Source organism: Oncorhynchus mykiss, chromosome 22 (genome assembly GCF_057628025.1).
Source record: "Oncorhynchus mykiss isolate SJ-2025 chromosome 22, ASM5762802v1, whole genome shotgun sequence".
Taxonomy (NCBI): Eukaryota; Metazoa; Chordata; class Actinopteri; order Salmoniformes; family Salmonidae; genus Oncorhynchus; species Oncorhynchus mykiss.
This window is the reverse complement of record NC_143043.1, coordinates 10,891,781-10,903,903: the sequence shown is the minus strand read 5'-3', so window position 1 is coordinate 10,903,903 and position 12,123 is coordinate 10,891,781. Positions and strand designations below refer to the sequence as shown.

Genomic DNA, 12,123 nt, shown 5'->3' with positions numbered 1-12,123 from the left:
ATCACCTCTCTGACCCCTGCGAGTGGAGCAGGGTGAACCTGTAGGTGAGGGGCAGGGATGCAGGGTCTACACAGGAAGAACGTGGAGAGGGATCCACTGCTCATATGGTCTGGCAAGCATGATATGAGCTCAATGATTGTTATTCCTCCAGTGCATCTTTCCCTTTATCTGTGTATCTTCCTCTCTTTCCTCTTTTTCTTTCTCTCTTTACTCCCTTTCTCTCCCCACCACCATATTTCTCTCCTCTTCCTCTGAGGATTTATTCCATCCTTTTTTCTCACTGTGATTTTGTAATATCCGAGCGGCTCGGGTGTCTGCTCTACTGTCATAAACTGTGAGGGAATTGATACTCATATAAATGCCTTTGGTCTAATGAAAGCAGTAGCGGTGCTTCTGTAAAATCAGTGGGCAAGCCAAGCTGGGGGGGGGGGCAAATAAAACAACCTATGTATTGTGATGATTGCTTTCTTTGCTCTATAACCTGTTAGGTCTATATATCACGGTCACAAGGCATATGAACTAAGGCCGAGACAAGAAGACAGTGGCAGAATAAATTCAACCACACCTTCCTTTTTATCACAACACTGGGGAGCAACCTTCACAAAACATTATTGCATGTAACAAAGAGTTACATGACCTACTGGTCAAGCAAGTTAGTGTTTCTGACATTTTTGGACTACTAAACAACTATTGAAGTTGCAAAGAAAACAGGAGCTGCCTCCACTATTCAAGCACCATTTCACCGTTTTCCAACATTATTAAATCATTCATGTTTAGTCTAGGTACAGTGACAACTAAAAGATACTAAAAACAATTTAATCCAAGCAACCTAACCTGAATGTGTCGGTCCCTGGTTCTGATTGTTTGTGTGTGTGCGCGCATTTGAGCGAGTAGAAAAAACGTGTTTACTCACCCTACTTGTAGAGAAATGCTATCCTACCTGGCTAAAATGCTTAATTTCATGGCCAACTTTAGCTAGATAACATTAGCCTTCTTCATATTGAACTTCCATCCTCTCAGGCCAGGAGCACAAAAATGTAGGAATTTATGGTTGGATCAGAATCGCCACAAATCCAAATCCATATCTCCATCCATAGCTAATTTAGGAAAGGGACCATTTTAATTAGCTAGCCACTGAAGGACAACATTACATTGAGATCCATTACGAGTTTGTCAATGGCGTATGCTCTCGAAGTGATTGGAGTGAAGCCAAATCCAAACTGGCTTCCCTTAACACTTTTGTTTGGTGCACCAGGACCATTCACAGTTTAGCTCGACGCTGATTGGCTATTATTTTATAGAAAAAAATGATCACGGGAGACCAAATGCTCGCTTTCTTCCCTTGCATTCAATGCTACGGGCAGCAACAATGTCATACTCTTTTGGACCAGACCGCATCAGATGGCCTACAGAGACAGAGGGGGGCTGTTTCGCCCGCTCGGATGCTTTCTTCATTTCTTGCGAATTGAAGGAAAAGACGAAAGATTTGTATTTAACGAGGCAAGTCAGTTAAGAACAAATTCTTATTTACAATGACGGCCTACCCTGGCTAAGCCCTAACCTGGACGACGCTGGCCAATTGTGCACCACCCTGTGGGACTCCCAATCACGGCCGGTTGTGATACCGCCTGGAATCGAACCAGGTCTGTAGTGACGCCTCTAGCACTGAGATGCAGTGCCATAGACCGCATAATAGTTTTAGTTCAAGGCCGCAATTGGTTGTAGAACGCTCTTTGGTTTCAGTAGCAGCTCTTATGACACTGGCTGTTCAGACCTGGGTCGAAATAGTATTTTGGTTTTCCATACTTAATAAGGTGTGCTTTATTTAGCCTTGCCGCCTGACATAATGGAATCAATAGGATAGTTCCGAAAGTTCAATGAAGTGCACACTGAGTCAATTGATGTTTTGACAGCCTTATCCAAGTGACAAATATGCTGATGTGTATATACAAATAATGCATTAAGAGAATGTGTTGATTGGCTATATCTCTATTCACAGTTTAGCTTTAGCAGCTGTGGGGTTTAAGTAGGACTGTAAACTAAATTATTTGTAATTGACTTCCCATATCTTTTCCTTCGGGCTCTATCTGGCTTTAGTTATAGTTATATTTCATGATTCTCTATATGAGATCGGGAAGGTTTCAGTAAGTCTTATCAAACAGCACGCACACTGAGATCCTCGTCCGTCTGTCTTCTGTTTGATCAGACTTCCTGAGGGCAGCTCGTGTGTGTGTGTTAGACTTAGGCTGCAGAGATGATGAATTATAGAGTATTTGTGCTGTATTACATGGTTCTACACTACACCTCCCTCCCCATTCTCCTTCTCCGATCATTCTATCTCTCTTTCTTTTTTTTCTTCCCAGTCTTACTGGCTGTTATTCTTCCTCTTTTCATCACCTCTTCCACTGTTCAAAAGCTCTGTGTTGTGTACCTAGAGGACACATTTTACAATAGAGCTAGAACTCTTCCTCCGCCCCCTTTCTCTCTCAGTATGTGGTTTTCTCTGCCATGTAAATTCATGACCACATAATGAACCTCCTCAGGGTAAAGGGCCTGCTAATGCTTAGGCTAACTCAGTCTCTCGCTCTCTTTCTCTCAATGATTGTATAGTGTATAGACTACAAAAGATAGTCTTGAGTGTATAGATCTATAGGGCCTTTATGAATGGTGAGAATGCTGCTGTAGATTTGAAACAATTGCATATTAATTGTAAGTGATATGGTGACATTTCACCCGGCATATTAGAAGACAAGGTGAAGAAATTACCTTATTGTTTAAACAGACCGGATCCTCTTTGATCAACAGGAATGGGCTAGCTGATAGGGGCTAGGAGTGGATTAGGAATTGAGCATCCAACAACATGCTTCGAGAAGAGTTGATGAGTTGACTTGATGTTTTGGACAGAACACCATGTATACCACTCTGGAACACTTAATTAGTTTTGAGGAACAAAATGCTTTACCTGTGTGTACAGTACATACATGCAGGTTTTAGGGTTGTCCCATTGGTGTACATCAGGGATGGGCAACTGGTGGCCCGCGGCCCCCCTTTTGAAGGCCCTCGGCATCATTAGTTTTTCGTGTTAGCCCATGTCAGCTAGCATTTTTTTGATAGCTGGTCGCAAAACTAATGTAGCAATCTGAACTTGTTATCATGGTCTAATTACTGCCTGGAAGGCCACAATTGATTTTGTTGGTCAGGCTCACTCAAATATCATATTAAACACGGCAAACGTTTCTCTCCACCCTATGAGAAAATGTGTAGAATTGCAGGAAATAAGCAGTAAAACACAGACCCGCAGGCATCTGCGTCCGCCTCATGATCATTTCAGATTTTTGTGTCCCCCATCAATGTTGCCCATCCCTGTAGATAGTAGAAGGAATTATACTCCACAGGAAAGTATGTTGGTCTCTCTTTACCCCTCTACTACTGAACTCACTCATACATTACACTCTTGTACACTTCTTTCTTCCTCTCCTTCCTGTCTGGTTGAAGTTTGTGTTTTTAATGAGAAACCCGAACCTCCTGAGACCTAATTATTATTTTTTTCACTAATTTATAAATCACCGCACATCTCCCGCTACCCACTCAGCATAGGATAGATAAACTTACTGATGAGGGAGGATTGCCACTCAAAGAAAATATTATAATCCATGTTACAGGGCTCTAGACTAACTTTTTCCACTGGTGGCACTGGGGCTACCAACTTTTTCAGCTTATGGCACCAGCACATGATTTGGTCACACCAATTTAATGACCTGACCGATGTACCTGCATTCAATATAAAACCAGGCTAATAATGACTAGACATCTTTTTAAAATGTGCATGTACTTGCAGGGCTTGACACTCAGGTAAATTTGCCAGTGGCACACCGGGCCAGTGCCAACTGAAAGCTACTGGCCTGAATGAGAAGACTGGCCTGGGAAAGCGGATGATGCACGCAGCATTTAAGGCAAGGCACCACACCCTAATGTTTTTTTTTTGTTTTTTTCCCTTAATCACAATGAACTTTTAGACACCAATATAATACTTTTTTTGTATTACAACTTTTTTGAAATGTTGTTTCAAAATATACAAATTAGGCAATATATCATTAAATATGCACATATTTCATATACCCCAATTCCATTTTTCTTGGCACTGGATGAAGTTAGCCTTTAAACATTTTGGTTTCATTTTGTTAAGACACTCCAGGATCAAACTTGTATAGAGTAGATAGTCCAGTTTGTTCACAATCTTTAAAATACTAAAGACATGTACATAAACTGCATCTGTTTTAGTGCATATTTTCCAAGAAAAAATGTAATCTAGAATAATATTTTCACAAAAAAGAAACAATTCCCTGGTATATACAGTGCCTTGCGAAAATATTCGGCCCTCTTGAACTTTTCAACCTTTTGCCACATTTCAGGCTTCAAACATAAAGATATAAAACTGTATTTTTTTGTGAAGAATCAACAACAAGTGGGACACAATCATGAAGTGGAACGACATTTATTGGATATTTCAAACTTTTTTAACAAATCAAAAACTGAAAAATTGGGCGTGCAAAATTATTCAGCCCCCTTAAGTTAATACTTTGTAGCGCCACCTTTTGCTGCGATTACAGCTGTAAGTCGCTTGGGGTATGTCTCTATCAGTTTTGCACATCGAGAGACTGAAATTTTGTCCCATTCCTCCTTGCAAAACAGCTCGAGCTCAGTGAGGTTGGATGGAGAGCATTTGTGAACAGCAGTTTTCAGTTCTTTCCACAGATTCTCGATTGGATTCAGGTCTGGACTTTGACTTGGCCATTCTAACACCTGGATATGTTTATTTTTGAACCATTCCATTGTATATTTTGCTTTATGTTTTGGATCATTGTCTTGTTGGAAGACAAATCTCCGTCCCAGTCTCAGGTCTTTTGCAGACTCCATCAGGTTTTCTTCCAGAATGGTCCTGTATTTGGCTCCATCCATCTTCCCATCAATTTTAACCATCTTCCCTGTCCCTGCTGAAGAAAAGCAGGCCCAAACCATGATGCTGCCACCACCATGTTTGACAGTGGGCATGGTGTGTTCAGGGTGATGAGCTGTGTTGCTTTTACGCCAAACATAACGTTTTGCATTGTTGTCAAAAAGTTCAATTTTGGTTTCATCTGACCAGAGCACCTTCTTCCACATGTTTGGTGTGTCTCCCAGGTGGCTTGTGGCAAACTTTAAACAACACTTTTTATGGATATCTTTAAGAAATGGCTTTCTTCTTGCCACTCTTCCATAAAGGCCAGATTTGTGCAATATACGACTGATTGTTGTCCTATGGACAGAGTCTCCCACCTCAGCTGTAGATCTCTGCAGTTCATCCAGAGTGATCATGGGCCTCTTGGCTGCATCTCTGATCAGTCTTCTCCTTGTATGAGCTGAAAGTTTAGAGGGACGGCCAGGTCTTGGTAGATTTGCAGTGGCCTGATACTCCTTCCATTTCAATATTATCTCTTGCACAGTGCTCCTTGGGATGTTTAAAGCTTGGGAAATATTTTTGTATCCAAATCCGGCTTTAAACTTCTCCACAACAGTATCTCGGACCTGCCTGGTGTGTTCCTTGTTCTTCATGATGCTCTCTGCGCTTTTAACAGACCTCTGAGACTATCACAGTGCAGGTGCATTTATACGGAGACTTGATTACACACAGGTGGATTGTATTTATCATCATTAGTCATTTAGGTCAACATTGGATCATTCAGAGATCCTCACTGAACTTCTGGAGAGAGTTTGCTGCACTGAAAGTAAAGGGGCTGAATAATTTTGCACGCCCAATTTTTCAGTTTTTGATTTGTTAAAAAAGTTAAATATCCAATAAATGTCGTTCCACTTCATGATTTTGTCCCACTTGTTGTTGATTCTTCACAAAAAAATACAGTTTTATATCTTTATGTTTGAAGCCTGAAATGTGGCAAAAGGTCGCAAAGTTCAAGGGGGCCGAATACTTTCGCAAGGCACTGTAAGTCTGGAGGATATACAGTGGGGCAAAAAGTCAGCCACCAATTGTGCAAGTTCTCCTACTTAAAAAAGATGAGAGATGCCTGTAATTTTCATCGTAGGTACACTTCAACTATGACAGACAAAATGGGAAAAAAAATCTAGAAAATCACATTGTAGGATTTTTTATGAATTTATTTGCAAATTATGGTGAAAAATAAAATAAGTATTTGGTCAATAACAAAAGTTTATCGCAATACTTTGTTATATACACTTTTGGCAATGACAGAGGTCAAATGTTTTCTGTAAGTCTTCGCAAGGTTTTCACACACTGTTGCTGGTATTTTGGCCCATTACTCCATGCAGATCTCCTCTAGAGCAGTGATGTTTTGAGGCTGTTGCTGGGCAACACGGACTTTCAACTCCCTCCAAAGATTTTCTATGGGGTTGAGATCTGGAGACTGACTAGGCCACTCCAGGACCTTGAAATGCTTCTTACGAAGCCACTCCTTCATTGCCCGGGCGGTGTATTTGGGATCATTGTCATGCTGATAGACCCAGCCACGTTTCATCTTCAATGCCCTTGCTGATGGAAGGAGGTTTTCACTCAAAATCTCACGATACATGGCCCCATTCATTCTTTCCTTTACACGGATCAGTCGTCCTGGTCCCTTTGCAGAAAAACAGCTTCAAAGCATGACGTTTCCACCCCCATGCTTCACAGTAGGTATAGTGTACTTTGGATGCAACTCAGCATTCTTTGTCCTCCAAACACGACGAGCTGAGTTTTTACCAAAAAGTTATATTTTGGTTTCATCTGACCATATGACGTTCTCCCAATCTTCTTCTGGATCATCCAAATGCTCTCTAGCAAACTTCAGACGAGCCTGGACATGTACTGGCTTAAGCAGGGGGACACGTCTGGCACTGCAGGATTTGAGTCCCTGGCAACGTAGTGTGTTACTGATGGTAGGCTTTGTTACTTTGGTCCCAGCTCTCTGCAGGTCATTCACTAGGTCCCCCCGTGTGGTTCTGGGACTTTTGCTCACCGTTCTTGTGATCATTTTGACCCCACGGGGTGAGATCTTGCGTGGAGCCTCAGATCGAGGGAGATTATCAGTGTTCTTGTATGTCTTCCATTTCCTAATAATTACTCCCACAGTTGATTTCTTCAAACCAAGCTGCTTACCTATTGCAGATTCAGTCTTCCCAGCCTGGTACAGGTCTACAATTTTGTTTCTGGTGTCCTTGGACAGCTCTTTGGTCTTGGCTGTAGTGGAGTTTGGAGTGTGACTGTTTGAGGTTGTGGACAGGTGTCTTTTTATATTGATATCAAGTTCAAACAGGTGCCATTAATACAGGTAACGAGTGGAGGACAGAGGAGCCTCTTAAAGAAGGTCTGTGAGAGCCAGAAATCTTGCTTGTTTGTAGGTGACCAAATACCTATATTCCACCATAATTTGCAAATAAATTCATTAAAAATCCTACAATGTGATTTTCTGGATTTTTTTTCTCATTTTGTTTGTCATAGTTGAAGTGAAAATTACAGGCTTCTCATCTTTTTACGTGGGAGAACTTGCACAATTGGTGGCTGACTAAATACTTTTTTTGCCCCACTGTGGGCTTTTAAATGATGTATGATTTACATGTAGTGAGCTTTGAAATTATGGATTTATGTCCATTTGAATGTGGTCAAAATTCAGTTTTTGCCCCTTATTTGTACTACTATTAAGAGGACAATATACCCCAAAATCTCAATAGATAAATTGATGAAAAAATGTCATTTCAGCCTGTGGTGCCTCACCTTAAATGTTATTTTTCATTTGCGGGCTGTGTAAGTAGCATATAGCCTACCGTTAATTCACAAATGCATTTGAACTTGACTATCTTATTTACATTGATTGTTTCGGGGGGGGGAGATGTTTGCGGATTCTCAAAAAGGGTGTTATTGTTAGCAATTTTTAACATTCACTCTACAATTGTAGGGATCTAAAAGTCAGTTTTATATTTTGGTGAATTCAGTTTTTCTGTTTTTTTTTTCAGGGTTTCACTCTCAAAATCACCCTTTTAATTTAATTAAATTGCGTGCCTAGCAAGAGACTGTGTTTGGCTAGCCCTGTACTGTACAATGTGCTGTGTAAACTACATGTGATGGCAGAGTTTTGCAAGACAAATACCCTCGCGATTGATGCAAATCATCATGATATTCTGCCAGGTAGGCTTACTTTGCACTCAACAGTTTAATTGGTTTAAAGGTTTTTTTGGAAAGCCTGATGACTTTATTGAAAAATAAGCGTCGCACTGCCAAGTCTAAGGGTCGCAAAAATGAGTGTTTTGGTTGCAGTTTTGAGCCCCGAGTTAAACTTTTTGAAATGTTTTCTGCATACAACATTTGGGACCCACTTCAAACAAATTACAACCTTTTTTATGAGGCTTGTATTGATGTTTATATACAGAAATAATTTATAGGCTAATACAGTATATCATGCATATATACTGAACAAAAAGATAAACACAACATCTTAAGTGTTGGTCCCGTGCCTCATGAGCTGAAATAAAAATGCACAAAAAGTTTATTTCGCTCAAATTTTGTTGGCATATTTGTTTATATCCCCGTTAGTGATCTTTTCTCCTTTGCCAAGATAATCCATCCACCTGACAGGTGTGGCATATCAAGAAGCTGATTAAACAGTATGATCATTACACAGGTGCATCTTGTGCTAGGGACAATAAAAGGCCAGTGTAAAATGTGCAGTTTTGTCACACAACACAATGCCACAGATGTCTCAAGTTTTGAGGGAGCGTGCAATTGGCATGCTGACTGCAGGAATGTCCAACAGAGCTGTTGCCAGGGAATTTATAGTTAAATTCTCGACCATAAGCCGCCTCCAACATAATTTTAGAGAATTTGGCAGTATGTCCAACCGGCCTCACATCTGCAGACCAGTTCAGGACCTCCCCATGCAGCTTCATCACCTGCGGGATCGTCTGAGACCAGCCACCCAGACAGCTGATGAAACCGAGGAGTATTTCTGTCTGTAATAAAGCCCTTTGTGGGGGAAAAACTCATTCTGATTGGATGGGCCTGGCTCCCCAGTGGGTGGGCATATGCCCTCCAAGGACCACCATGGCTGCACCCCTGTCCAGTCATGTGCAATCCATAGATCAAAGCCTAATTCATTTATTTCAATTTGCTAATTTACTTATATGAACTGTAACTCAGTAAAATCTTTGAAATTGTTGCATTTTGCGTTTTTAGATTTTTGTTCAGTATACATTGTATTGAGTGTGAATGTTTAAGCCATCGGTCTCCAACAGGTAGATTAATTCTGTCTTCCTTTGCAAATTGTCATAAACAACCTTCCCGGCAACAATCCAATCAAAACCACATTGACATTCCTCCTTTTTCATCCCCTCTTCCATTGTTCAAAAGCTCTCTGTATCTAGAGGGCACATTGTACAATATAACTAGCACAGCTCTCTCTCGCTGTGTGTGGTTTTCTCTGCCATGTAAAACCACGACCACGTAATGAACCTCCTAGGGGTAACGGCCTGCTAACGCTTAACTCAGTCTCCTCGTTGTCCTTTTCCTCCTGCTCTTCCCCCACTTTCTCCTCCAACTCCTCTCTCTCCTCCTTTACCAATCAGTCCTACTCTTCTCCACCACAAGATGACAAAGACCACTCATTCTCTCCCTGCCTCCTGTCTCCGTCTCTTACTCACTCTCTACATTTCTATGCATCACGGTTTCCCTCTCTCCCCTTCACTTCCTCTCTGTCTCTGTCATCTGCTTCATACATTTTTATTTCTCTCTTTTCCATCTTTACGGTATACAATTATATCATTCACTTTGTCTCTCTATTTCCCTTGCCCTCCTGTCTTTCAATCTGTGGTACACATTTGTGTTGTTTGACTGAAGTTACTGATTCACAGATCCTGATTGCTGCCATGTGAAATGCTCCCCCTTCAACACACACACACAAACACACAGGGATTTGTTCATGTTTATCACTCCCACACATCGGGCCCCAGTGGAGCACACAGGATGACTTTGCCATGAGGAACCTTTTTGTTTTTGTCTGGCTGGTGAGTCTCAATGAAGGCTGCTTCTCACTGTTGTTACTGCCCCGGAGGTCAGATGGCACATTTACACAGGTTGGCCTCTAACCTGAAAGGTCTAAGCTGCACCACAGAGACTCACAGCACTCACAGCTCTTGTGGGCAGGGTTGTAAACCCTCAGAGAGTGGGAGGGAAGACACACATTCCCACTCAAAATCAAAACGTATGCAAATGAAATTTTATCACATATACTGCCCCAAGCTTGTGATAAGATGCCGTTTCCGCTCTTTGAGTAGTTTTTGATTTGGATGTGTTTCTTCTCTCCCTCTGTGTTATATCCTTTCCCTTGGATTTCATATTCCAGGGTGTGCATGTACCTTTTCCTCTCTCTGTCCTCCCTTGGGCCACAACCCAGCCTGACCCCCTTTCCTGACTCTGTTTAGCCCAGTGGTTTATCTTGGCTTCCCAGTGTGGGACGTCTGGAGGTCAGGACAACCACAGGGACTCCCCTGAGACCGCTCCTCCTCGGCTCGGAGCCCCCCACCCATCTTTAGAGATTTGTTCCAACAATACAGGCAATACAGGGTTGCTAGAACCGTGTCATTGAGGTGTCAGGCAAGTTAATTTAATCTTGCTGTGTGTGTGTGTGTGTGTGTGTGTGTTGTCCTACCTAATTTGTACCTTTTTTATTTCCCAGGGTTCCGTTCTATCCTAGAAGACACATGGACTAAAAGAAATAGGGGCACCAGGCGAGGTAAGTCTTGGAAAAGACAATAAGAAACACACACACCAATACAAAAACCTTTTGAAAAGACGGGATGTATCCTTTTAACCAAAATCAAAACCCTCAGGTCCACTTTAGGTTAAGACTGTCACCTTTGACCTCTCACCCCTGCAGGCCCTCTGGCTGTCCTCTCAGCTGAGACCTGACTGCTGATTGGAGCCGGCCTGGTGTTCGTATAGGTGTGTTTGTGTGTGAGGAGATGAAGTCCAGTATGCGTCAGTGGCGGAGGCTGGTGTTTGTGGGGATGTTGGCATGGGCCCTCCTCTTCCTGGTTCTGCTATCCTACTTCCTAGATGCCCGCGTGGACAACGAGGCCCTGACCTCCGCCGGCTCCTCGCTCTCCCAGCATCCCGACACGCGGCGCTTGTCCTCCATCCAAGCCGCCTCCCACCAGCAGCACCACTCCGTCATGGGCTCCCGACCCGAACCCGCCTACACCACCTTTACCACCATCTACCCAGACCCTAACTCTAACCATTACCCAGACTCCGAAGCAGAGCCTAGCCCCACTTCCACCACCTCAGAGCCTGGCCTGGAGCTGAGCCAGAGCTCAGACAGCGGTCCCTACGGGACCAGCCAGGAGGGGGTGGGGGGCAGCCGACAGCAGCAGGACTACCTGGACCCCCAGACCCTGGCTGCATGGTCCTCTTTTGGCACGGAGAACGTGGGTTCCCACTCTGACCAGGCGGTGACCCGCAGCCGTGAGAGAACCGCCTGGACCCCCTCTGATGCTGAGTGGGGGCCCAACCGAACCAAGCGCAGATCCTCACGTGAGGATGAAGAGGGGGAGGAGGAGGGGGTTCAGACGAATAACAGCCACAGGAGGAGGACCACAGTGTGGGGGCGTAGGGGGAAGAGAGATGGGTGGGGAAAAGAGGAGGATTTAGAGGAGTACTACTTCTCCAAGTCGGCCTCGGTGGTGCAGCGACTTTGGCGGGGAAGTGTTTCCTCTGGAATGCTGTCCCCGCGGCTGCAGCGCGCTATGCGTGACTACCTGAGTGCCAACAAACACCACGTGACCTATGAAGGACGCAGATGGGCTGCCCAGAGCTCCAGGGGACTGCTGTGTGAGCTGAAGGATCAGGCCAGGCTGAGAACACTGGACGGGTCCGAGCAGCCCTTCTCCTCGCTGGGCTGGGCCCATCTGGTGCCACGCCTGGCCCTGGAGCAGCTCTACAGACAGGGGGGCCAGAGGGGCTTCAGGAGCTGTGCTGTGGTGACCTCTGCTGGGGCTATTCTGCACTCAGGCCTGGGGAAGGAGATCGGTGAGTGAAGGCTAGAGGGGTAGAGAGGGGAGTGGACAGGGGAGGGAGAGGGAAGG

General features: G+C 43.7%; 1 protein-coding gene across 1 annotated transcript in view; it reads left to right on the top strand.

Moving 5' to 3' along the window:
• The window catches only part of LOC110501323 (beta-galactoside alpha-2,6-sialyltransferase 2), a 62,337-nt gene that overhangs the window by 31,756 nt on the left and 18,458 nt on the right, over positions 1-12,123 (top strand). Inside the window, exons 2-3 of the mRNA XM_021578802.3 lie at positions 10,716-10,772; positions 10,917-12,067. Coding sequence (XP_021434477.3) covers positions 11,002-12,067 — 1,066 coding nt within the window. The 5' untranslated portion in view covers positions 10,716-10,772; positions 10,917-11,001. The remainder of the gene's footprint in view (positions 1-10,715; positions 10,773-10,916; positions 12,068-12,123) is intronic.